General features: G+C 46.0%; 1 protein-coding gene across 2 annotated transcripts; it reads left to right on the top strand.

Moving 5' to 3' along the window:
- The first annotated feature begins 949 nt into the window (after positions 1 to 949).
- On the top strand, positions 950 to 26,080 carry LOC142462207 (uncharacterized). 2 transcript variants are annotated; one of them, XM_075563872.1, is made up of 5 exons: positions 950 to 1,076; positions 12,420 to 12,691; positions 12,886 to 12,944; positions 16,216 to 16,342; positions 23,324 to 26,080. In XM_075563872.1, the coding sequence occupies exons 2-5, from the start codon at positions 12,532 to 12,534 to the stop codon at positions 24,832 to 24,834; spliced, it is 1,857 nt and encodes a 618-aa protein (XP_075419987.1). In that variant the 5' UTR covers positions 950 to 1,076; positions 12,420 to 12,531; the 3' UTR covers positions 24,835 to 26,080. The 2 variants fall into 2 exon arrangements, with proteins under 2 accessions (XP_075419987.1, XP_075419989.1); XM_075563874.1 differs by having other exon boundaries at positions 23,327 to 26,080.
- Positions 26,081 to 27,053: the final 973 nt, after the last annotated feature.

A 27,053-nucleotide genomic window follows, 5' to 3' on the forward strand; every position in this document is an offset into this window, starting at 1 on the left:
GTGTTGCATGAGTCTAAAGAAGAATTTATAGACTGGTGTCTGACATAAGGGCTGATATCAGATTTACAGACTTGATGTGGATTGGGCTGGGATGTTCTCTTAATATACAATTGCTCTTTTATATAAAGCTCTTTCTTATACACTTATGGGTGTTTCTGGATTTGTTTCTCTAGTCTACCTGGACTAACACAAATCCCTTGGTAGCTGTACCTTCCCAACTTCCCTGGCAACCACAGATCTGTTCTCCACCACTGGGGTTTCAAACTCTCAGAACGTGATAGAAACAGAATCATCCAGATGTCATCTCCTGAGACTACAGGTGAAATTTAATATAATTTGTATTTACCCTTACAATGGAGGAGCCTGCTTTGCTTTTCCTTGAGTAAAATAAGGCTGAAGGCAGGGCTGTAACAGCCAGCCTGAGGCCGAGCATCTATGGAGCTCACGGATAGAAAGGCATCTACGTGGCTGAGGGATGTACGTGGCTGAGCCATTGTCCAGGAAGCTGAGCTTCATGGGGCAGGAAACCAAACCTTCTGCCACCAAGTGGAGTCTGATTCATAGCGATCGTAGGGTCAGAGACGGTAAATGGTGGGTCTGAAAGGCCAGACCCTTTGGCGGTCACCAGCCTCCCAGCGCTTATCGCACAGCGCCGCCCGGACTCCACAGACAGACGGATGGAAAGCCAGGCTTCCAGGCTGGGTGCGGGGCGGGCCGAGCTCGCGACCCCAAGGCGGAGTCTGAGCGCTGTCTGATTGATGCCTGGGCTTCTCCTCAGTGTATTGGCCAAGCAGAGTCCACTCGGGAGCGGCGATCCGTTTGATGGATAGGCGTTTGGGGCGACTGGAGAGGCTGCCTCCACAATGGCTATTGTCCGGGTCCGGGTGGGAAGCTCTTGCGACGACCAATGGGAGGCGGCGGCTGCGAGGATTCTGGGGCCTGTAGTTCTCGGGTGGTTCCGCAGGCAGTGTCTGGATGGACGGAGACAGGCCCTCCCTGGTCCTTGACCCCGGCGTCTTTTCCCGAGAACCCGAAGGTCCTGTCCCCGCGGATCCCGGCGCGTGCTTTCCCGCGAGGTAAGGCGCATCAGAAGGGGGTGGTCCTAGCGTTGGGATCCGTGGGCTTGGCAGGCAGCGGGTGGGGCTGTTGGTGGGTGGAGGGGCTTGGCGCTGTGCATTCTGAGCCTTCAGGTTCGGGGCGATTTTTGGAAAAAGAGGCGCGGCTCAAGACGCGCATTTGTGGCAAAGAAATTGAGATAAGACGCAGCCTTGAATCCTTGAGTTGCAATCCGCTGCGCAGACCCGAAGGCGGCCTTGTGGCGCAGTGGGATGCGTGTTAGGCATCGAACCAGCAACCCTGCGCAGGAAGAAGATTAAGCAGTCTGCTTCTCTAAAGATTTATAGCCTCGGAAACCCTATGAAGTAGGTCTGTTCTGACCTACAGGATCGCTCCATGGGGCTGAGCACACCTGCCTCTGTCACTGGATGAGACCAGGGAGAGAGAGAGTCATCTGGATCTTGGAATTTCTTGGGTGGGATTATCCTGGACAAACAGTTCCCTAATCGAGAGGTCCTGCATTCCCGTTGTTATTTGGACTGGGGGGATGAGATCGGCCAAAGGCAAACAGCCTACCATTCTGTTAGTGGGGCCCCACAGAGGGCTGCAAAACCCCGAATTCTTTTGGTGGGGAGTGCTTACTTGGCCCTGCATGTCCGAGTCTTGGTGGGAATCCGGAGTTTATTGCATTGAAGTTATGTTTGCTTTCCGTGGGGGCTGACGGCTTCCCAGGTGGTGGTACCCCAGTGACGATGCAGCGGTGTCTCGGGACCTGTTGTGTCTTGGTTGGTTGCTGGAGGGGCTTGGGGGTGAGAAGGTGATTGGGAGTGAGCTTGGTACTGTTTCAATTTCCATTAAGGAGTCGTGGGAGAGTTTCTTGGGTTTGGAAAGGTGTCTGTGCGGCAGGGAGTGGGTCTTAGGCCTGGGACCGCCTGTGGAAGTACTTCTGTATTTTCTAAAGAGCTGCCGGTACCAGTATCTAGACGGGTTCCTTCTGAGCAGGGACGGATCTGCGTCTTTCAGGGGTTCTTAGGTGGCAGGACCTTCTCTACTTGCTGAGGATGATCTCAGCTTGGTGTATTGTGGTTGGTCATTTGGCCAATCTCTTTGTCCTCTGTGTGCTTTTGTTGGGACTCCTGCTGGCAGTCTTGGTTGGGTGTTGCAGAAAACTCCGAGACTGACTATCCAGAACACTTCCGAATCTCTGGTGGGGCTTAGGTCTCAGGATTTTAATTTTTGAAAAAATATTTCGGATCTACTCTTTAGAATAGTAGATAGTTCGGCAACAAGGTAGGTTTGTCAGGCAAGCATTAAATGTCGCCGCAAGGACAGTGGTTCAAGCCCACCAGGCACTCTGGGAGAAAGATAGGGCTATTTGCGTCTATAAAGATTTAAACTCCTGTGTAGGGTCACTGTGAGTCTGAGTGATTGGATGGTGATGGGGTTTTGTTCGTTTGTCTTTAGATTAGTGCAGTGAAATCCACAGATCCATCATAAATGCAGCATTTATTAATTCATGACCCATCTTGTTTCATCTGCCTCCCCTTAACTTGAGTGGATACTCTGAGGATTTTCTCACCCCACAGGGTCAGTCAATACTGACATTGTTACTGACCCAACTGGCTAAAACTATGGCATTCCGCAGTGGCTAAATCTCAAATGTAAACACGTGAAGTTTTGTCACCTTGAGCAAAAGATATAACCTCTCTGTGCCCACGTTTATCACAACTCCTCAATCTTGGGACTTTTGAGAGACAGACTTGTATATTGCTTGGAATTGTTTTTGGTATCTAGTGAAAGTTAAGTAAGCAGTTGACAATTTTTAATATGCTCCCAGCAGTCTGAAAGTTTGTCATAATGTGATGACTTGGGAATTCCTGTGAGGCTGGAAGCTCTGCCACCGGCATTTCAAATACCAGCAAGGTCACTCACTTGGCCCACACCCTCCCCGCACCCTGGACCACCCCCTGGCTTCGAGAGGTGGGTAGACCAGCACCGAATGGGGACTTTGTCGTTCTCCTTACCATCACCCATGGGGACAGGTTTGAACAGAGCATCCAGGCTAAAAACAGATTAAGAAGAAGGAATTGGCAGTCCACTTCTGATAAATTAGCCACTGAAATCCTTATGAACAGCAGTGGGTCTTCATCTGATTTAGTGTCTGCAGATGAGCCCTTCAAGTTGGAAGCCACTCAAGCTATGACTGGGGAAGAGGTGCCCCTGAACGTGGAGTAGCCCTTAATGATCTTAGTGATGCTGCTGGAGCAAAGCAGTCAGAACCTTCCATTTGCGAATGTGCATGACGAGCAGAAACAGAGATGAGCAGAGCCAGCTACAAACATCCATTAGTAATTGAAACATGGATGAGTCAAAGTATGAGTCTAGGAAAACTGAAAGTCCTTAAAAATGAAATGGGACACATAAAGATTGCTATCCTATGTGAGAGGCCTGGTAGGGATTGATCAAAGGCAATGTAATCGAGAAATTACTGAAACCCAAATGAAGGCCGGGCATGATAGTGGGACAAGAGGAAAGTCAAAGAAAATAGAGGAAAAAGCTAGGAGACAAAGGGCATTTATAGAGGTCTAAATACAAGCATGTACATATATAAATATATTTATATAGGATGGTGGGGAAATAGATCTACATGCAGGTATTTATAAGTTTAGTATTAAAAGCAGCACATAGACATTGGACCTCCATTCAAGTACTTGCTCAATGCAAGAACACTTTGTTCTATTAAATTGGCTTTCCATGACGCATACCTTCCCGACACAATCGCTGAAGGCAAATGTGTGCATAAGCAAATGTGGTGAAGAAAGCTGATGGTGCCCAGCTGTTAAAAGATATAGCGTCTAGGGTCTTAAATGTTTGCAGGTAAACAAGCAGCCATCTATCTCAGAAGCAACAAAACCCACATGGAAGAAGCACATCAGCTTGTGTGACCACGAGATGTTGAAGGGATCAGGTATCAGGCATCATCAGAACAAAAAAATCATATCATTGTAAGTGAGGGTGAGTGCAGAGTGGAGACCCAAAGCCCATCTGTAGGCAAGTGGAAACCCCGTTACAGAAAGGCCGCTGGGAGGAAGTTGAGCCAGTCAGGGTGCAGGGTAGCAACGATGAAACATACAACTTTCCTCTAGTTCTTAAATGCTTCCTCCCCTCAACTATCATGATCCAAATTCTACCTTACAAATCTGGTTAAACCAGAGGATGTACACTGGTACAGATCAGAACTATAAACACAGGGAATCCAGTACAGATGATCCCTTCAGGACTAGTGGTGAGAGTGGCAATATCTAGAGGGTAGAAGGAAGGTGGGGTGGAAAGGGGGAACCAATTACAAGGATCTACATATAACCCCCTCCTGGGGGCCAGATAAGAGAAAAGTGGGTGAAGGGAGACATCAGTCAGTGTAAGATATGACAAAATAATAATAACTTATAAATGATCAAGGGTTCATGAAGGAGGGGGAAGTGGGGAAGAGGGGGAAAATGAGGAGCTGATATCCAGGGCTCAAGTAGAAAGCAAATGTTTTGAGAGTGATGAGGGCAGCAAATGTACAAATGTGCTTGACACATGGATGGATGGATGGATGGATGGATGGATGGATGGATGGATGGATGGATGGATGGATAGATGGATGGTGTTAAGAGTTGTATGAGCCCCCAATAAAATGATTTTTAAAAATTGCTACCCTCGATATCAGCAAGCTGAAAGGAGTTGGTATTGACCATTTTGAAGTGAACAATTATATGGTTTAGTGTGCTAAGAGTGACAAATTGAAAAGGAGTGACATCGTATTCATTGCCAATTTTTTTTCAAAATTTATTTTGACAGACAATGCTGTCTGTGATGGGATAATATTTGTAAGAATGACCAGTTACTACTACTGTAGTTCAAACGTACCTACCAATTGCTAAAGCCAGTGAAGAAATTTAAGAATTCTGACACTTCTGTTGAAATTGATCAAACACATACCAAGATACTGATAATTATTGGTGATTGAAAAGCAAAAGTTGTAAAGTAAGAGGAAGGGTCAGTCATTGGAAAGTATGGCCTTGGTGATAGAAGCAGTGTTGGAGATTGCACAAGAGAATTTTGCAAATCCAATAACTTCTTCATTGGAAATAACCATTTTCAACAACATAAAGAGTGATTATACATACAGAACTCACTAGATGGGAACAAATGGACTCCATCTGCGGGAAGAGAAACTGGAGAAGTTCAATGCCATCAACCCATCCAAGGCCAGATGCTGACTCTGGAACACGCAAGTTCAGAAAATTAAAACAAATCCACGATAGCCAAATTACAACCTGGTATATCCTACCTGAATTGAGAGACCATCTCCAGAACGGATTTAACATATTGAACACTAATGACCAAAGATGAAACATGTTGTAGGCTGACAGCAAGAATATCATATATGAAGAAAGCAAAAGATGAGTAAAAAGTCAAGAAAGAAAAACACAAAATATGTGCCAGAAGAAACTTTGAAACTTGCTCTTGAACACAGAGTAGCTAAGGCAAGTGCAGAGGTGGTTAGAGAGCTGGCCATGTAGCCGTGCAGCTGTTTATTGGCATAGACTAATGATGAATGCTTCCGGCTGTCTGGAAGAGACCCATATTTGGGCCCATTCCAAAGAAAGATGATTGACAGAATGTGGTAATTGCCAAGCAATATCATTAATATCACATGCAAGTAAAATGTTGCTGAAGATCATTCATCTGGGTGCAGCGGTATGTCAAACCAGATTCAGAAGAGGTTGTGAAACAACATGTATCCTTACTGGCATGAGATGGATTTGTGCTGAAAGCAGAGAAGACCAGAAAGATGTTTACATGTGTTTGATTGACTGTACAATTGATTGACTGTCACATTTGATGGTGTGAATCCTAAACTACGGATAACATGTAGAACAATGGGAAGTCTAAAACATTTTACAGAGCGAGAAACAGTTTGAACAGAATTAGAGAGTACGGTGTGGTTTCCAATCAGCAAATGCGTGCATGCCATCTTTGTTTCCAGTGGTGGGATCCAGCCAATTCAAACCTGTTCGGCAGAACCGATACCTAATTTTTGGTTGAGTTTGGCCAACGGTTGCTGAAATGGCACTTGTAATCAGGGTTCTCTCTAAGGTGTGTGGCTAAGCAGCCACCCAATGTAGAAATCACAAATCTACACTGCTTACTCCTTTTTGATGTGCATCTGCACAACCACGTACTCTAAGCCCCCGTAGTAATGGTCATTCCTCCAGAGGATGGAATATTACACTTTCATTCCCCTGCCTTTGCCAATTCCATTAACAAACATATAACATGAAGAGAAAAAAGTGCCAAACAATCAGAGGGTGACACATTGTCATTGGATTCACCTTTGTGTTATGCCCCATAAATCAAGGCAATATCATGAGTGAATTATGCAATTCCTCAGAGTGTTCAAAGAGTTAAAAATAGTGTCCGAACAATTACTGTAAGATCAGCCGAAGCAGAAAGGGGTTTTTCCAAAGATGAACATATGTCCAGAGAAGACAAGTCGCCTGTTTCTAATAGATCATACACAATGACTATTGCCTAGTTGGCCTACTTATAAAGGAATGAGCACCTACTCCTACAGGGAAAAGATGATGAAGGATACATCATTCAGCCGATGATGCACAGATAAAGTGAAGACTATTAAAAATGAGGATGCCAATCAGGAAGGAATAGCGAAATATCTTAAATACAGTTTTATTTTTTTGTCAGGTTTTATTTAAGTACTAACTGTGTGACGAAATAAACTACCTTTCTGTACATCGTTTTTCATCCTTAAAACAGTCCTTAGGGCCGGGAACCAGTTGTTATAGTATCTGGGTCCCACCCCTGGTGTTGTCTTTTACTCTGCTCATTCAGTCGGTATGCCGACCAGATACTTCAAGAAGCTAGACTATCTGAAGAAGATCGAAGCTTCTGGATCGAAGGAAGACTCATGAACAACCTGCAACATGCATATGATACAACCTTGCTGGCTAAAAGCCATGCACGCTTATAGCGCTCCAGTATGGATTGCAACTAAATGCAGAGAAAATAGATGTCATCGTGATAAAGGTAGAAAGGGTTGGAGAAAGTCAAGGATTTTATTTTGCTGGAATCCACAATCAACACTCATGGAAGCAGCAGACAAGAAATACAAGAGGTGTGTTACATTGGACGAGTCTGTTGTGCAAGATTCTTGAAAGTGTGAAAGAGTAAAGCCGTTCCTTTGAGAACTAAGGTGGCTTTGACTCAAGTATTTCCAGTCACCTCATATGCATGTGAAAGCTAGACCATTAATCAGGGAGACCAAAGAAGAATTGATATAGTTGGGTCTTGGTGGATACTGAAAGTTCCCTGAATGGCCAGAAGAACAAACAAATCTGTCCTGATGAAGTACAGCCAGATACTACTTGAAAATGATGGTGCAAGACTTCATCTCACATATTATAGACATGTTATCAAGAGAGGCCAGTCCCTGAAGAAAGGACATCATGTTTGGTAAAGTAGAGGGTCTGAAAACGAGGAAGACCATCAAGGAGATGGATTGACACAGTGACTGAACCAGTGAGCTCAGGGATAACAATGGTAAGGATGGTGCCCGACTGGGCAGTGTTTCATTCTGTTGTCCATAGGGTCTCTCTGCGTTGGAGCCGAATTGACAGCACTTATCAACTATCTTTCATAAATAAAGGCTCTATTTAAAAGCAAAACAAAGAAGTTTATTAAGTTTTCAACACGGATAGAACCTAGAACCACACAGCTCATAAAAATCAAACCACTAAATCTGAGACACAATAATCAATCTGCACATACATTTTTGTAGAGTCACAATATTCTGGTTGGTTTTCTGCCAACCATAGAAATGAGAAGGGGGGTTTCTTAAATTGGGGACTGGAGAGTGATACAAGTAAACATATTCAGGGGGTTCCGTAATTGTCCACTTAGATTGCTGATGTGCACGCAGGGAGTGCGAGGACAATGAAAGGTCATAGTGGTTTGGGAGCATGTGTTAAGACAACTCTCTCGGGGATGTTAAAGGTACTAAAACTATATTTCTTGGAGTCAATTGTAAAAGAGAGTTTTTTATAAACCTGTTTCAAGACCCTCTAGGAACATGAAGTGGAGCATCCAACTTTTTTTTTTTTTGACCACAGAGAAAATATTTTTTTTCTTCTGTGTTTATTCTTAAAGAGGATTAAAAGTTAAGCACTGGAAAGAAAAAAACTACTCTTCAAGTGAAATGGTTCTCAGACATGGACAGGGGTCCTCTACACATATCAAGTGCCTCCTAGAATTTTGAGGTTCTCTCTCAGACCCTAATTTTGATCAAGGATTTCTAAGGGAAATATTTTTTCATTAATTTTATCGGGGGCTTGTACTCTTATCACAATCCATCCGTCCATCCATTGTGTCAAGCACATTTGTACATATGTTGCCATCATCATTCTCAAAACATTTGCTTTCTGCTTGAGCCCTTGGTATCAGCTTCTCATTTCCCCAGGCTGTCCCTGGTCCCCGCTCCCTCATAAACCCTTGATAATTGATAAATGATTATTATTTTGTCATATCTTACTCACTCCTCTAAGGGAAATGTCTTTATGACACTTACAGGAATGCTCTCATTTTCACAGAGTTGGTGGGCCTCTGGATGGCCACTTACTTATTATAAACTTTTAAGACCCAGGAAGGATCTATAACTCTTAGTAGCAGGGCACCATATGAGCTCTTCAAGTGACATGCCGTTGGCATTGCTCTTCCATGATGTTCGTGGGAAAAAGGAAAACGGGACCCAAGAAGAAGGAACTAGTTGGTCATTACAGAGGTTTTAGTAGATCTTATCGTTCCCTTCTGTGATGAGGAAGGACATTCACATTGTTGGTCAACAATGTGCTTTCATTACAGAAATATTCTAGGGAGACAGCTAAAAGAGCTAACGCGCCTTGTCCTGACACATCCCAACCATCTTAACAGGATAATTGAAGCCCTCGTCTGGGATTCCTCACTTGGATTTGGATTGGCAATGGTTGGGTATCTTGATTCTCTACTTACACATATATTAGGGGACATATATTTTGCTAATCCAGATTATTTGGGCAAGAGGTGGCTTGATTTGATTAGTCAGGTGCGGTTTCTGTGAAGGGGTGGTTAGATATAGGCAGTCGTCTGAATCTTAGCCATTTCCACAGATGAATACCCAAAAAAGGCTTCGTTTCCTGTAGATGCTTCATGACATTTCTTGTAAAAAGTTGTTTTCCAAAATCTGAGGACATTATAGGACACTAAGTGCTTATTTTTACACTCTGAAAGTTTCCAGTCTGTTTCAGAATAATTTTTTTATTCTACTCTGGGTTAGATTGAAGCAGGGTGCCTGAAATTCAGCAGGCAAACTTGGTAGGCACTGTCATCCCTTCCATATGGCTCATCCAGAGGTGATCTGATAGTTGGTGGAAGCAGAAAAACCAGTTAATTCAGGTGGAGGAGATTGTGGGTCTGGTGTTACCTATTGGTTGCGTTGTATGGAGTTTGCTTTTCTTTTTTATTTTTTTTTATTTTAACAATTTATTGGGGCTGATACAATTCTTTTCACAGTTCATACATATACATACATCAATTGTATAAAGCACATCTGTACAGTCTTTGCCCTAATCATTTTTTTCTCTTTTCTTCTTTTACATTTTATTAGGGACTCAAACAACTCTTATCACAATCCATACATATACATACATCAATTGTATAAAGCACATCCATTCATTCCCTGCCCCAATCATTCTCAAGGCATTTGCTCTCCACTTAAGCCCCTTGCATCAGGTCCTCTTTTTTTTTCCCCCCTCCCTCCCCATTCCCCACTCCCTCATGTGCCCTTGGTAATTTATACATCGTTATTTTGTCATATCTTGCCCTATCCGGAGTATCCCTTCCCCCCTTCTCTGCTGTCCCTCTCCCAGGGAAGAGGTCACGTGTGGATCCTTGTAATCAGTTCCCCCTTTCCAACCCACTCACCCTCCACTCTCCCAGCATCGTCCCTCACACCCTTGGTCCTGAAGGTATCATCCACCCTGGATTCCCTGTACCTCCAACCCTCATATGTACCAGTGTACAGCCTCTGTCCTATCCAGCCCTGCAAGGTAGAATTCGGATCATGGTAGTTGGGGGGAGGAAGCATCCAGGATCTGGGGGAAAGCTGTGTTCTTCATCGATACTACCTCACACCCTAATTAACCCATCTCCTCTCCTAAACCCCTCTATGAGGGGATCTCCATTGGCCGACACTTGGGCCTTGGGTCTCCACTCTGCACTTCCCCCTTCATTTAATATGATATATATATACATATATACACATACATATATACATATACACATACATACACACACTTATATCTTTTTTTTTTTTTTTGCATGATGCCTTATACCTGGTCCCTTGGGCACCTCGTGATCGCACTGGCCGGTGTGCTTCTTCCATGTGGGCTAATTTGCTTCTGAGCTAGATGGCCGCTTGTTCACCTTCAAGCCTTTAAGACCCCAGACACTATCTCTTTTGATAGCCGGGCACCATCAGCTTTCTTCACCACATTTGCTTATGCACCCATTTGTCTTCAGCGATCCTATCATGGAGGTGTGCAGTCAATGATATGATTTTTTGTTCTTTGATGCCTGGTAACTGATCCCTTTGGGACCACTCGATCACACAGGCTGGTGTGTTCTTCCATGTGGACTTTGTTGCTTCTGAGCTAGGTGGCCGCTTGTTTATCTTCAAGCCTTTAAGACCCCAGTCACTATCTCTTTTGATAGCCGGGCACCATCAGCTTTCTTCGCCACATTTACTTGTTCACCCACTTTGGCTCCAGCCGTTGTGTCGGGAGAGTGAGCATCATAGAGTTCCAATTTAATAAAAGAAGGTATTCATGCATTGAGGGAGTGTTTGAGTAGAGGCCCAAGGTCCTTCCGCCACCTTAATACTTGACCTATAAATATAGACACATAGATCTATTTCCCCATCCTCCTATATATATTTGCATGTACATGTCTTTGTCTAGACCTCCATGAATGCCCTTTGACTCCTAGCTCTTTCCTCCATCTCCCTTGACCTTCCTCCTGCCCTACTACCATGCTTCGTCGCCACCTGGGCTAGAGTATACCTCTTCTCTAAGCAACCTTACCCTTGATCATTTCCCACCAGGCCTGCCACTCCCCCTTCTCTACCATTTGGGGTCCCATGTTTTTCCCTTGTCCCTGGGTTTGTTAACACCACTTCCTTACCCTCCCTACCCCCCCACCCCAAGTCCCCCCGGAACTGTCGGTCCCGTTGTTTTTCATCCAGATAGTTCATCCAGCCTGTCCTATGGAGTTTGCTTTTCTTTACCTTCAACTGTCGTCCATTCTGAAGGCCGCAGTCCTTGATCTTCATCAGCAGGTGCTTCAACTCCTCTTCATTTTCATCAAGCACGGCTGTGTCGTCAGCATATTGAAGGCTTTATAAGCCTTCCTCCAATCCTGATGCGGGCCTGGAGTTTCTGGGTAGCACAGATAACTTAGGTCTCCGCTCCTAGCAGAAAGTTTGACAGAGTGAGCCCACGCGGATGCACTCCAGAACATAGTCCTGACAGACTGCTTCTGAAAGGTCACAACCTTGAAAAACCTTTGGAGCACACACAAGGTCACCGTGAGCTGGCATCAATGGAACGGCAGCTAACGTTAGCTGCAAGCAGAGGGTAGGACGGTGGCTATGTGGATTACGTTGCTGGCCAGTGTGTTTGAGGAGCTCCTAACATCCTCTGCCTTGAAGGACCACATGAGTGGAGAACTTTGACTGATAGAGTGGTATTCGTCCATAGCTGTGGACGGTGGAATGCTGTCTTTGCAGAAGTCGTTGTGAGACCCGAAGAGACTGCTCTGACCCCTAAGCTCCTCAGTGCACAGGAACACGGAGCACTGAGCCTTGGATCCAAACCAGCTGGAACCTTGCGTGAGGATAGTCGGGCTGACTGCTGCATGCCATGAGTTGTCTGCAAGGAGAGGCGAGGGGCTCTTTCTCCACAGGCATTAGACTCTCTTCTGTCTTCCCGCTGACCACAACGACAGAAAATTATCTGGGTCTTGTAACTTGAATCTGAGGTGTAGGGACCAAGTTGGGAATGGAAAAATCTGACAGATAAGGGAGACTGTGAGGGGGAACACATTGGAGAGCTTATAGACCAGAAATGATTAAGGTGGTATGCCCCAAGAACCTGAGTAGACTGGACTCTGGCTGTGGAGTGAGGAGGCTGTGAGAGGCCAGGATTCCTGCCGGAGAGGCCTGGGCTCAGAGCTTGTCAAGTTTGTCAAGTTTGTTCTCCATCCCGCAGGTCCTGGATGCTTGGAAACCAGAGGGACTTGTGTAATTGAGGTTTGAAGACGTCAGCCCAAGCAGCAGAACCCTGTCTTGTGGTGAAACGGAAGTCACTTTCAACTGGCCCTATGACAGAATCTCAAGGCAGTCGCTGGACTGAATCTGGGGCCCGTATGTTGCCTGGTCCTTCTGCCCGGGGAGAGCAGGACTGGGAGAAGATTTTTGCTTCAAAGAGCAAGGAAGATGTGGAGACCTCGAAGAAGCAGACTCAAAAGCATAAGACAAAAGGTGAGAGTTATGAAGGATCTGTCTGGAGAGGTGAAGGGAGTGGGGAGAACCCAAGGCTCTAGGCTCAGGTAAGAATGCTTTAATGGGCACGACTGAGCCCGGTGCCTACTTCATCTCACCCCGTGGCTCAGAAGAGCTGCTCCAGGGGCATTGTGGGAAGTCCCTTTCCTCATAGCTTGTCTTTCTCCCTTTAGATTTGTCTTCTAAGGATAAGAACTGGTCCCCAGAGGGGAAGAGGAAGCCCACAATACTGGTGCGTAAAAAAATTACGTTCTTTTCTGAAATAGCCCATTTCGCAGAGAATAGGCAGACTGTATATTCTCTGTTTTGAGAAGGCAGATGGTGATCCGCCTTTGGGTATTGCATGCCTTTTGATCATTTTCAGCATTTTAGAATGGTTTCTTCCAGGTGACTTATAGATTATTTTGAAAAACTGAGATTGTTAAATTCTCAGTGTGTACTGTTCAATGTAATTTTATATCCACGTGCATGCAATTTAATGACACCATCTATACCGGCATCGTTTTTACATTTTAATTGTTGGATGTTTTAAACATAAATAAATAGAGCACATAATGAAAATAAGTGATCAGGTATGTATATGTATGGATTGTGGTAAGAGTTGTATGAGTCCCTAATAAAATGTAAAAGAAGAAAAGAGAAAAAATGATTAGGGCAAAGACTGTACAGATGTGCTTTATACAATTGATGTATGTATATGTATGAACTGTGAAAAGAATTGTATGAGCCCCAATAAATTGTTAAAAAAAAAGATTTTTTAAAAAGATATTAGCAAAAAAAAAAAAAAAGAAAGAAAATAAGTGATCAGGAACCATCGTGTAATTTCAGCAGTCACCTGTGATGGCCAGTCTGATTTCCAGGAATATGAGTGTGTCAATAAGCCTCAAATTTTCCAATGGAAAACACCCAAATATCCCTTTTCCCATTTCTTTGTTCCGTTCTGATGCCAGTTCCCAGTACAGTGCTTCTTTGTCTGATCCTACCCACTTGGAATGAGGTCAGATTTCACAAGTTGAAAGGACACTATTCTTTATGCCAGACCAGCTGATTCTGACCACGAGGCTCAGAGTCTGTACAACACTCTCACTTCTGACCAGTTGGTTGCAAATCTGAGGTGCCCTCCATCCCTTTTGGGTGCCAGCCATAAGTTTGGGAATGTCCCCTGGGCTCCTTTACTTCTGATCTGCTGACTACAATTCACGGCAGTTGTGTTTGTCCCTCCAGAAAGGAGGGGTGACGCCAGCTCCAAGGGTGGAAGTTTTCCCAGGGGCTCCCTTACTTCTGACCTATGACCTTTTACAATTCCTTTAAGTGTGAAAATATGCTGGATGACTCACAGACTTTTTAAAAGTGTTCTATTTGTAATTGCGGCTTTTTAAATAGAAACAATAAGGATAATAATTGAGGTACACGGCAAGGTCTGGGAAGATCCCCACTAGAGGGCTTCCGAGGCCCATAAAGGATGCTTTGCCATCTCATGCACATTGAAATCTTTAACCAACCAGGAAGCTCAGGGAGCTGCTGAGTCTGGAGCTTTTGTTGATTTTGTTTTTAGGCTACAGGTTGTTCGCTTGTTATGTATATAAAACATTTGCCAATTCAAGATTTTTAAAAACATTTTTATTAATCGGGAGGTAATACATCTATCATATCATTCCATAGTTCATCACATCAAGCAGTATTGTACAATTGCTACCACAATCCTTTTCCATACATTCTTGTCCTTCCTGAACTCCTTGACATCTCTCCCTTATACACCCCTCTCCCCACCACCCCACCCACCGGACCCTCCCAAAATCTTATTCCACTTGCTGTTGACTTTCTTACACAGCCACCATGGATTGGATCAGCCTATCCCTCCTTTAAGGTTAATTGCACTCTGAATGAAGTGATTTGCTTCATTGCTAATGATTATGATATTGATGGAGGTAGTGATCTGTGAACTGAAACGCTAACAGAAGAGTTTGTAGTTGGTGAAATTTCCGGTGATGGGCTATAGTGTTTGAAATTTGAACCATTTTGTTCGGCACTGGGGTCAGTTAACAAACTGTGGTAACTGAAATTCATGTGTATTGGAACTGTGCCAAGTGAGGAGTTCATGAATTCTAAAAGAAATGGATTTTAAATTACATTTCAATAAAGTTTTTTTTTAACATTTTATTAAGGGCTCATACAACTCTTATGACAATCCATACTTATACATACATCAATTGTATAAAGCACATCTGTACATTCTTTGCCCTAATCACTTTCGAAGCATTTGCTCTCCACTTAAGCCCTTTGCATCAGGTCCTCTTTTTTCCCCTCCCTCATGAGCCCTTGATAATTTGTAAATTATTATTTTGTCATATCTTGCCCTATCTGGCATCTCCCTTCACCCCCTTTTCTGTTGTCCGTCCCCCAGGGGGGAGGTCACATGTAGATCCTTGTAATTGGTTCCCCCTTTCCAACCCACTCACCCTCTACTCTCCCAGTATCGCCCCTCACACGCCTGGTCCTGAAGGTATCATCCACTCAGGATTCCCTGAAGGTATCATCCACCCTGGATGCACCAGTGTACAACCTCTGCTCTGTCCAGACTTGCAAGGTAGAATTCGGATCATGCTAGTGGGCGGGGAGGAAACATTTAGGAACTGGAGGAAAACTGTATTCTTCATCAGTGCTACATTGCACCCTGAGCCCTGGTGGGATAGCGTTTAGGTCCACAGCTACTGACTGAATGGTTGCAATTCAAGCCCACCAGTTGCTCCATGAAAGAAAGACAGGATGATCTGCTTCTGTAAAGACCCACAGTCTGGGAAAACCTCTGGGGCCATTCTGCTCCACCCCAAAGGGTCACTATGAATTAGAATCGACTCAAAGCAAAAGTCTGTCTTTAAAGATCAAATTATCTGTAAATGCCCTTTTTCTGGAATGTCTCTGCCATTCCCCTACTACCTGCTATGTTTAGATGAGGTACTGGTCTACATGAGTACATCGTTAAAGATCTTACTGGAAAAGCTTATTAAGATGAAGAAACAAAGATAGTGGTTTCACGGATCCCATTTAGTTCCCTGAACTGGTCAGAAGTGCTCATTCCCAACTCCTTCTGTTCTCTCCCCTTTTCTTCTAGAGTGAAAAATTCCTTCTGTCACTTTAATCCTCACCATCCCTCACTGCCTAGGACAAGCCCCACCTCCTTGATACTTCTTGATGTTTTCTAGTCCATCCCTTATGAATTCTCACAGCCACTCTCTTTCTGAATATTGCTTAGCTCTTTCAAAGTGATTCATGAAGCATTTCCCTAGTGATGCCAGACAGATTTGAGGGCCAGGACGTATTTTGTACATGCCTGTGCTCCCCACAGATTTTAGAACAAAGTCACGGAAGGACTTGATACGGAGACTGGTGTTCTGTGCTAGGAAATAGTTGGCTTCTTCAGATACAGGCTCTTTAAGGGCCACCAGTTAAACCCTACGATTGGGAAAACTGATGCGCTGTGCATCGAATCATGCTTCTCACAGGAGCCGGTGACATTCGAGGACGTCACGGTGGTCTTCACGGAGGCCGAATGGAAGAGACTGAGCTCGGAGCAGAAGAACCTCTACAGAGAAGTGATGCTGGAGGTGTACAGGGATCTGCTCTTGTTGGGTGAGAATGCCTTTCTTTTCTTTTTCATTAATTTACTAATGCTTATTGGCCACCTACTATGTGCCTGAAGCATCATGGTGGTAGTGGTGAAGCACTTGACTACCAACCAAAAGGTCAGCGGTTCCAACCCACTAGGTGCTCTCAGTGGGAAAAAAAATGTGACTGTCAGCTTCCATAAAGATTTACAGCAATGGGTCTGTTTACTCAGGAGCACAGTGCCGGGGACATTGGCATCAAGGTCAACTGGCATCGTGTAATTTACAAAAATGGGATGTTAGCTCACAGGGTTCTTACAAACTTCTGAGTAGCTATCTAAACGTGTAATTATTGGTCTCTCCCCATCTGGAGCAAAAAAAAGTGAAGAAAATCAAAGATGTGTGGAAACAATTAGCCAAACTCCACACTCAGTGACCCGGGGATCACATTTACATAGTGAAGAAATAGATTGTTTCTGGAGAAACGATGAACCAAAAAGGGAAGGAATCAGAAGAAAGCATGAAAATTGTGTGGGACACTATCAAGAGAAACACCCTTACATCTCATTGGGATCCCAGAACACGAGGGAACAAAAAAATCTGCCGAGAAAATATAGACCTCATACCATACAGAGCAGCAATAGATGAGCCACGGCAGCAAAACCAAGAGCATAGACAGGGCCTTGGTCTTCCTGATGCACAGAGGGAGAAAGCTGAGTGATGTGCGCTTGGGGGTTTGCTTGCAGGTTAGGTTACATCCAAGCACTGAATCAGAGTCGTCCAGTTGAAGCTTACTGGCGATGTGAAGCACCTTTGGGGCATTTATCTGCAATTCTAAAATAGCTTTGTAACATTGCCCAAGCAGCGCCGAGGTCAAGGGGCTAAGGGATCGAGAGACAAAGGGTCAGAGAGAGGCACACTTGTGGGCATGACCGAGGAAAGGCGTATCCATAGCATTTCGAATCCTGCATTGTAACCTGACAAGGTCCCTAATCAACCTCCTACTACTGATTCTTGTCTGTGAGTTCTTTGTGGTCATTGTAGTCAGTGACAGAACCCAGCAGAGACGCAGAGTCTTAGGAGGCACAGTTGGTATCGGACCTGGTCAAGGTTAGTGGGTGGAGGCATACCTGACCATGCCTCCCAGGAATTGGGCTTGGACTAATGTAGAGTTTGGTTCTTGTTCCCCCTAGTGAAATGAGAGGAGGTCAGAGGCTGCACCCCGACTTTTTTACATATACACAAGAGAAATGGCTGATGATCAGAGGTCTAAATGTCAAAAATGAGGGTAGAGGTACAGTACAGTGAATTACTTAACATGACCCTTCTAGCTACAGTGTTTATGACTATGCAGGCATCAGGTTGGACTATGCAAATAAGGGTTTTGTGACTCGCCAGGGGATTGGACAGCTTGCTGCTAATGCAAATAAGGTGTATGGAACCCGTGATGGTTAAGATTAGATGTCAACTTGGCTGACCGTGTGATTTTCAGCCCTTTGGCAGTGATGCACTGATTCATTGCCCTCTGTTTTGGGGTGTGCTATAACTCCTAGCCTGTGTGCCTGTGGGTGAGATCCCCTTTGGGAGTGAGTTGTCCATGATGGCAATGAGACAGGATTAGGTGGGGGGGGGGGGGGAGGTTACCTTGAGACATTACCACACCAGATAATGCGAACAAGTCATCCTGGTTACCCCAATCACTGCCCTAACTGCCCTTACTCAAGCCACACGCTTCCTTTAACCACTCTTTAACTTACAACTGATAAAAGGACACTGGCGAGCCGATGGGGAGGGTGTGACAATCACCGAGAGCCAGGAGTGGAGCACATCTTTTGAACCTAGGTTTCCTTGTATCGCCAGGAAAGAGATACTTAGAGAGAAGTGCAATGCCTATGATGGTGAAAAGTAGCCAAAGAGAAACAACAGCAGTAGACATCAGCAGAGACGGGAGGCCTGGAGCATAGGGTGCGATAAGCTCCCTTGTCCATACAGTGAGACAGTTGAGAGCCTTCAGGCCGGAGGCTTGCTGGTAGAACAGGCCACCTCTGGGCGCCTGGAAGCACCAGGCTCATCAATCCATGGAACAAGATAGAGGGAAGAGCATTTGGACAGGAGGCTTCCTGGCACAGTGGGATGCCTCCGGACATTTGTAAGTAGAACTTGACTTGGCACCTCACGGAGTGAAAGCACTGAGCTGGCTGGCAGAGTGAGTGTCTCTGGACACATTGGCAGAGCTAAAATAGTTTAGTAACATTTTTCCTATATAGAGCGGAGGGCAGGCCAAGGAGCAGAGAGGTCAGATAGAGAACTGCCCGCAGACACTGCTGAAAAGAGGCTGGTGGTTTTGAACTGCAGTCCTTGTGGTTAGTAGCCCAACGCAGAACCACTATGACACCAGAGCTCTTTCTTCTTGTCATCATCTTTGTTCGCCCTGCCAAGCAACCTTGGTTTTCCTGATGGGTTTATCTTTTCCTGATGGGAGAAGACACTCCCTGTGATATATGAGTTCCACCCCCCGGCTCTAAAAGTGAGCCATCTCAGTAGCAGGGGGTGGGAGCTCACCACCAGGGCCAGGAGGGGAGCACCCGTTTGGGATGCCCACATCCCTGTGCATTGAACCTCCTTGATTCGGGAAACGGTTTTGACACCAGAAGAGCGGCAGTACAGCAGCAGCACCAAGAGCCTGAGCTTGAGGCAGCGTGGTGGACTTCCCAGCCCTCAGAGCAAATAAAGCTGAGTGCTTTGGGGCAGGAGGCTGGCTTGTGGAGTGGGGTGCTCTGCCCACTCAGTTGGGGGAATTGAGTTTGGCTGACCCGCTGAGTTAGCGTTGAGTGCTTTGGGGTTGAAGTTGAAGGGAGTGGCATGCCCTGTGGGCATTCATTGGCAGCCCTGGAAGAGCCTTGTAACATTGCCTGAATGGGGCAGAGGCCAGGCCAAGAGGTCGAGGACCAGAGTGAGGCGCGGCAGAGAAGAGGCTGCCCTGACTGAACACATTGATCCTGAGCATTTATCTCCTAAATTGGAGCCTGTGAACTCCCGTCCTAAACCCCCAAATTAGGAGCATTGCCTATGAGTTTTGTGTGGCCATTGCAACGAATTGTGGGACTTCGCTCGCTGAAAAGCGGGGCTGTGGGAGACAGGGCAGTGACAGCAGGAAGCGCTGCGAGCACTGCGGGTCACAGAACAAACCGGTAAACGTGGCTCTAGAAACAACGCCCAAACCCCAATGACGCATCGGGAGACACTTGCCGCGCTTGTCCCATATGAAGTTCTTCTGTCTAATGCACGAGAGCTTCAGAGTTCTAGGGAGGGAAAGCAAATACTGGGTAGGAAAAACGAGGTGTAATAAACCTGTAGGACTCAACAACTCAAAGTAAGACGGGACGCTGGCCCCTGAGGAGCCCGGGGGAGAGCTCTGCAGGAGCGGGATGAAGCTGCTGCTCCTGTAAAGACCGACAGGCTCAGACACTCGAGGGGCTCCCCGGCGTCTTCTCGTCTGTCCTGTGGGGTGCTGTGAGTTGGACTTAAGTCGCTGGCAGTAGGTTTTATGCAGCTGCAGTAATCAATGGAGTAGACTTACACATCTAGAAGTAAACCTATCCATCTACAGGAAACTGACAAGGGTGCCAAGGTCACTCAGTAGGGGAAGAAAACTGTGTTTACACATAGTGCTGGGGAAATTGGCTTTCTATAAGCAGAAAAATGAAACCAGATCCATACCTCACACAATAACAAAAACCAAGCCACATGGGCTAAAGATCTAAAAGTGCAAACTGAAAGCATTGGATTCTTAGGAGAGAAAAAAAAATGCAGGGACAATGCTATTAGACCTAGCTTTAAACAACAAATTAACTAATAAATGATAGTTTTAAACAAAGAATTGGCATAGTCTACATTTTTGGGCAACCTCCCCATGTAAGTCATTTTTGTAAGCCTGCTATGCTAATTCAATAGACCCACGCCTAAGACGACATACAATGCACCAGTGGCATAAGCCACCAACCAACCAAGCCAAACTCACAGCCACTGAGTCATTGCCACAAACCCCAGCCACAATGCGATACCATTTCCTGCTCACCAGTGGCACTGTGTGTTATGCATTGGGCTACTAACCACAAGGTCGGAGGCTCAAGCCCACCAGCTTCTCTGTGAGAGCAAGATGAGGATATGTGTTGCTGGAATGATTTACAGTCTGCGAAATCTATATCACAGTCTACGAAACCCTATATCACAGTCTACAAAACCCTATATCACAGTCTACGAAACCCTATATCACAGTCTACGAAACCTATATCACAATCTACGAAACCCTATATCGGGTCTCTGTGAGTCAAAATGAACTTGAGAGCCGTTTTGCCTTTGTGTATGTCTAAGAGTAAAATCATGAAAATGACAGATAGCGGTGAGGATGTGGAGAAATTGGAACTTTTATCCATGGCTGGCGGGAATGCAAGTTGGCCCCGCGATTGCGGGAAATAAGGTGATGGGTCCTCCAGAAACTACCAATGGCACTAACTGTCAAGACTCTGCCGCGCCATTCCCGCCGGAACTGCACAGAATGAGACTTGAAAGCCACCACTCTACACTGATACTCCCGGCAGCACTGTCGGCCCCAAGCTACACGCTGGCATACACTGTAACACCACTTGGCCAGTAGAAGAAATGAAGTCTGGATGCATATGCTCCAGCATGGGTGAAGCTGGAAGACACCGATGCGGAGTGAGAGCAGTCAGTCGCAAAAGGACAAATGGTATCTGACCTCGCTTCTATAGAAAGCCAAGAAAGGGAAAGTGCTCGGAGGCCAAAGGTTATTAGTGATTTCCTGGGGCTGCGGGAAGGGTGAGCAGGGGGTGAAGAGTGATCAAAAATCTCATGGGTTGAGGATAGAGTTGCAGCCAACGGTTGTCGTTGTTGCTAATAAGTTGTACACCTGTAAACAGTTTAATTGGCAAAAGGTGTGTGGTATATTAACAAGCAAAAGAGTGTAGCTCCCGAGGCTTCTGGTGGTTCTTTGGTTTGGAGGTTTAGGATCACGATTTCACAGGGCATCCCAGTTAATTGTCCTAATAACAGGTCTAGTGCTTCTGGTCTGCCTCATAGTCCATTGTCTAGCATCATAAAAACTTACACACGGCCTTGAAAGGCACGAGAGTTGGTCTGGAACACCAGAGGAAGCAGAAGAGGGTCAGGAATCGGAGAAAGTGGATGGTGGAGTCGATTGTCTCTCTGAATAGCTGCCTCTCTTGCCGTGAGACCAGGAGAATAGCGTGCTGCCTGGCTACCGCGACTGAACACTTTCAGCAAAGATTCTACAGAAGAATCCCCATCGAAAGAGGCGAAATGCAGGGGCAGTTTCAAATTCCCCAGACTTTCTGCAGCCAGGGAGAATGATCGGACCTCTGGACCTATTGCCCTGAGATCATCTTTATACCAAAAAAACATCTCCCCTGAAGTCTTAAAAACAAACAGCATTTTAGCTGGCTGAGTAAAAGTTTTAAGTTTCCCTTGAGACATTATTCTCTTTTAAGACCTATATCTATGGGATCAAACTGATAATTACAACTCAAAATATTAGATAGGAACCTACCTTAGCAGGCACCGACCTTATGTTAACAAGGGGAGACTGGTTGCACCATTCAAGGAATTCATGTCTCTGAATTGAATATGCTGAAACTGTCAAACTGGTGTATGCTGTGTGTATATTCTCAACAACAAAATAAAAGGTAAGAGGAAAATCACCCATCGGCTTCTTTTTACAGAATATTAAAAAATGGATAAACCAGAAAATAATAATAGATTTAACTAGTTATGAGGTCTTACGTAGGATCATGCTGGAAGGATCAGCGTATAGGGTTTCTCAGTAGAAGAAACCAGCTAACTATAATAGAAGCCATTTCCAAGGCAGAAGCAGGGCCTGGTGCATGCTGGAGAAGTTCCTTGTCTGACATACAGGTGCATGCTGGAGAAGGTCCTCGTCTGACGGACATACTGGTGCATGCTGGAGAAGTTCCTCGTCTGACGGACATACTGGTGCATGCTGGAGAAGGTCCTCGCCTGACCGACATACTGGTGCATGCTGGAGAAGGTCCTTGTCTGACTGACATACTGGTGCATGCTGGAGAAGGTCCTCGTCTGACCGACATACTGGTGCATGCTGGAGAAGTTCCTCGTCTGACCGACATACTGGTGCATGCTGGAGAAGGTCCTCGTCTGACTGACATATTGGTGCATGCTGGAGAAGTTCCTCGTCTGACTGACATACTGGTGCATGCTGGAGAAGTTCCTCGTCTGACGGACATACTGGTGCATGCTGGAGAAGGTCCTCGCCTGACGGACATTCTGCAGAGGTTTTCAGCGTGGACTATCTTGATTGCAGGGCCAAAGCTCACTGTTCTCAGGTCGATTCCAATTGGCAGCAACTTGATAGGGCAGAATAACTGCCCTGTAAGATTTCTAAGGCTCCAGATCTTCTTGAAACAGTTTTATTTGCATATATAGTTCACATATTATATCATTTGATAGTCATTCACATCAAGAAGAGTTGTCCAATCACCACCATGAGGCTATAAATCTTTATGGAGCCGACTGCCACTGGATTCAAACCCCTGACCTTTTGATTAGGAAGGCAATACTCTAACCTGTGTGCCGCCCTGACTCCTGGATTGCCATGGGAAGTTTAATTGATGTGCCAAAAGGACTGTAGTTGATTGGTGAGAGGCCAATGGGGTTGTGTATTGTCAATGAGAGAGATGCCAATGAAGGTGTTGCTGGTTACCATTGATTCCAAATCCTGAGACCCCTGTGTGCTCCTAAGAGCTTTCATGGCTGGGACTCTCAGAAGCGGATTGCCAGGTCTACCTGTTAAACTACCAACGTCTTGTTGGGAGTTGGATGCTAATTGTGCCACCCAAGAACCCCACCCATGAGATAGCATGGTCATAAGAGAAGACAGGACAGCCATGTACCCCTATGGTGGCTATTCTAACCAGACACTTTCTCTCTTCAGCAGATCCAAAGCCAGACATCTATCCCGATCCCTCCTGCCTTCTACCTCTCTTTTGTCAGCCATTCCTCAGCCAACACGTGCTTCGGATCGTCCCAGGCTTCTGTGCAGAAAATCACTTCCGTCCAGCGGGTCCCAGTCCAGGGGCACAGAAGCAGCCGGAGCAGCAGGAGTCTCCTCAGAGCTGCAGGAGCGAGAACACAGAAGGTCGGGACAGAGAAGACGTCCCCACACACTTGTGGGAGAGGACAGGGATGAGAGAGACTTCAAGGAGATTCTCCATCCTACCCCAGAGATCCTCACCAAGCCCCAGAGAAGGCAGCACAGTGGTAGGAATAGGGCCCAACTCAGTCCAAAAGGTAAGCTCTGTGGAAACAGACAAGGGGTTGAAGGACTTAGAAACCTCAAGATTTGGAGCAGTCTCCTCTAGAGAGGATGGGCCAGACTGTGGTCTGAAGTCACACTTCATCACAAACCAGAGGGCCCTCTTACAGGAGACACCCTATGTTTGCAGGCAGTGCGGGAGAGGCTTTAACCAGAAATCCCTTCTCTTTATGCACCAGCGAATACACTCTGGGGAGAAGCCTTACATACACTTGGAGGGTGGGCAAGACCTGAGCCAGAAGTCAGGCCTCATGAGACATCAGAAGACACACTCCGATAAGAGGCCTTGTGTCTCCAGTGAGTATGGCCAAGGCTTTAACTGGAAATCAGTCCTCATTATGCACCAAAGGACACACCCGGGGGGGAAAGCCCACGTGTGCAAGGAGTGTGGGCGAGGCTTTGACCGAAAATCCAATCTCATCAGACACCAGAGGACACACTCCGGGGAGAGACCCTACATGTGCTTGGAGTGTGGCCGAAGCTTTAGCCAGAAGTCAGGCCTCCTGCTCCACCTGGGGACACACTCAGGGGAGAAGCCACACGTGTGCCAGCAGTGCGGGCGGGGCTTCAGCTATAAGCAGAGCCTCATCCGACATCAGTGGACTCACTCCGGGGAGAAGCCCTATGTTTGCAGCGAGTGTGGCCGAGGCTTTGGGGATAAATCCTCATTCGTCAGACACCAGAGGACACACTCGGGGGAGAAGCCACATGAGTGCCAGGAATGTGGCCGAGGCTTTAGCCAAAAGTCAAACCTCATCACACACCAGAGGACACACGCCATTGGGAAACCCTGCGTGTTTCTGAAGTGCAGCCAAGGCTTTAGTCAGAAGCCAGGCCTTCTTTTCCACCAAGAGACACACTCAGAGTTGACTGCCTTTGTTTGCAGTGAGTGCGGCCAACGCTTCACCCAGAAGTCAGACCTCGCCCGCCACCAGAGAATGCACTCCGGCGAGAAAGCCTATGTGCGCCTGGAGTGTGGGGAAGGCTTTAGCCAGGAATCGGGCCTCCTCCTCCACCTGGGGACACACACAGAAGCCACACATGCAGGCAGCATGGGGGAGGCCTTTGTGCTGAACAAAGCCTCCTTGGATATCAGCAGGCTCCCTCGGGAGAAGGCAGGTTTCCAGTGAGCGTGGGAGCTCTCGAGAGAGGTCAGACCACATTGGACTTCAGAAGACAGGCTCAGATGAGAACTGTCGTATTGACCGTTAAGTGCGGCTGATGGCCTAACTGTAAATCGCACTTTCTCATACACCAGAGAACACGTCATAGAAGAAACTCTGTGTGTTAGGCTGGGTTCTCCAGAGAAGCAATACCAGTGGCACTTAGGTGTGTAAATAAAGACATTCATACAAGAAAATGGCTCACACCATTGTAGAGACAGGTAAGTCGAGTCCAGGTTGAGTCCATGGGTCAAAAGTCAATCTGGAGGCTTTCTCTAACTCATGTACCTGCTGGTGCTGCAAAACCCGAAAGAAAGAAGGTTGCAGGCTGGTGGAGGCAGAGACAAATGGATCCCAGGTTAACCAGGTCAGGTTTGTGACTGCAGGGCCAAATGAATCCAAGATTGGTTGGCCATATGGTAGCTGCTGTTGGTTCAAGTCCAAAGAGCCGGAGGTCAATGAAACAGATGCAGGAGCCAGCAAGAAGCTAGCTTCCCACTAGTGTCGGCTTATATGGGAGTAGGCCACACCCAGTGAAACTCCCTTCCAATTCTGTCAGGGTTGCAACCTAATCAGGAGGAAGCAGATCACCCTAATCTTCCCACAACTGCTTTCTGGTTCACATCAGATCCCATCAGAGACTTGAATATATCAGATCAGTCTGGGGCAGGCCTCGAATGTCAAACGGCAGAAAAGCCTGGTCCAGTCCATTGGACACAAAACCGAACCATCCCACACACTCTGGCTTTCAAGAAGAGTGACCACATATTTGGAGAAAAGGCACGCTTCATTGTATACATCAGAGAATGACTTAATTTAGGGGAGGAAAAGCAATATGTGGGCAGGGAAGTCATGCTTCCTCCTACTCTGGAAGACACACTCAGGGCAGAATCTACAGAGGGAGCTTTCTTTCAGCGACCCTCAACAACTGACTTTGGGAGGACAGAGTTTTGCCACCACATACATTGCTTCACCCGCCTCGGAGGGTTTCAGAAGTCTCCGGACGGCCTGTGCTCCAAATGGGGGTGAAGGCGTCAGTAGTAACCACATAGAATAGAAAAGTAGAACACTTTCCTTAGTGATCTAAGAATGGTTTGGCTTGGTGTTTTTTTTTTTTAATACACCAGTTCTTTCCCATGTTTTCTTTGTCCCTTTGTTGTAGTAAGATCTTTCTCTAATAAACCAAAATTCAGGCTGTGTTGCTCATCTGTGCTGAAAGGTACATGCAGTTAAAATTTACAGGCAAATCTCCTAGAGTTATTTCAAACTTGAAGAAGAAGAAGAAATCCTAAATAAAAGAAATCCTAAATACATTCATGGGAGAAGCCAATCCTTTGCGTGGGCAGAGGCGTGGTCTGGGACTTGGAGACAGGTGCCAATTGAAGGGAGGGGATGTCCATGTCTCCAGGGGCTGGATTGCCTCTTCTCCTAAGTGATCATTGCACTAGCAGGTCTGCTGGATCTTTCTCCGCTCATCCAAGGCTTGCTGTTCTCGAAAGCTCATTTGCCAGGCCTTTCGCTCCAGCATCCTTTCAGCCATTCGTTCCTTTGCCTGGAAATCAGCTCTAGTGCTTCCCAGATCCCAGGGTCTGATCCTTTAACCCCATCCAAACTTTCTCCAGTCTTGTTACTTTGGACCTCTTAGCTCTTCCCTACGTCAGATCCACAATGACAAAAATTAAACACTCCTAAGCACATTTCAAACACCACATATAAAGACTTTTAGCCATGTCCCCTCAGTCCTCTGATCCCAATAGCCAACTCTTCTAGGGACACTCCATGTCATCCTAGTAACTTCCCTGATACAAACTATCCCATGTCATTCTAGTAACGCCCTGATACAAACTATCCCATGTCATCCTAGTAACTTCCCTGATACAAACTATCCCATGTCATTCTAGTACCGCCCTGATACAAACTAACCCATGTCATCCTGTAACTGCCCTGAAAGAAACTAACCACCCCACGGCCTTCTCTAATGTTCCTTCTTCAGAGTCCTGATTACCGGGGTTATTTTGGTTGGGTTTTTTTTATGACTCTATGTGCTGAATCTGACCTAAGTGTCCTGAGCAATAAATGTGCACACTGGAGAGGGTTTGCTTGGGCTCCAGAAAATTGGGTTGCCAGTTGGAGTTTGCTACGTCCACAAAATGGATATCAGACTTTGAGAATGAGAAAACGCATGG

The sequence above is a fragment of the Tenrec ecaudatus genome, chromosome 12 (assembly GCF_050624435.1).
Source record: "Tenrec ecaudatus isolate mTenEca1 chromosome 12, mTenEca1.hap1, whole genome shotgun sequence".
NCBI lineage: Eukaryota > Metazoa > Chordata > Mammalia > Afrosoricida > Tenrecidae > Tenrec > Tenrec ecaudatus.

What these genes read in the sequence shown, in the direction of transcription:
- LOC142462207 (XM_075563872.1), top strand. Translation starts at nt 12,532, where the DNA reads ATGACAGAATCTCAAGGCAGTCGCTGGACTGAATCTGGGGCCCGTATG. An exon ending in TCAAAAGCATAAGACAAAAG is followed by an intron (nt 12,692 to 12,885) that starts GTGAGAGTTATG and finishes TTCTCCCTTTAG; the next exon opens with ATTTGTCTTCTAAGGATAAG. An exon ending in CAGGGATCTGCTCTTGTTGG is followed by an intron (nt 16,343 to 23,323) that starts GTGAGAATGCCT and finishes TTCTCTCTTCAG; the next exon opens with CAGATCCAAAGCCAGACATC.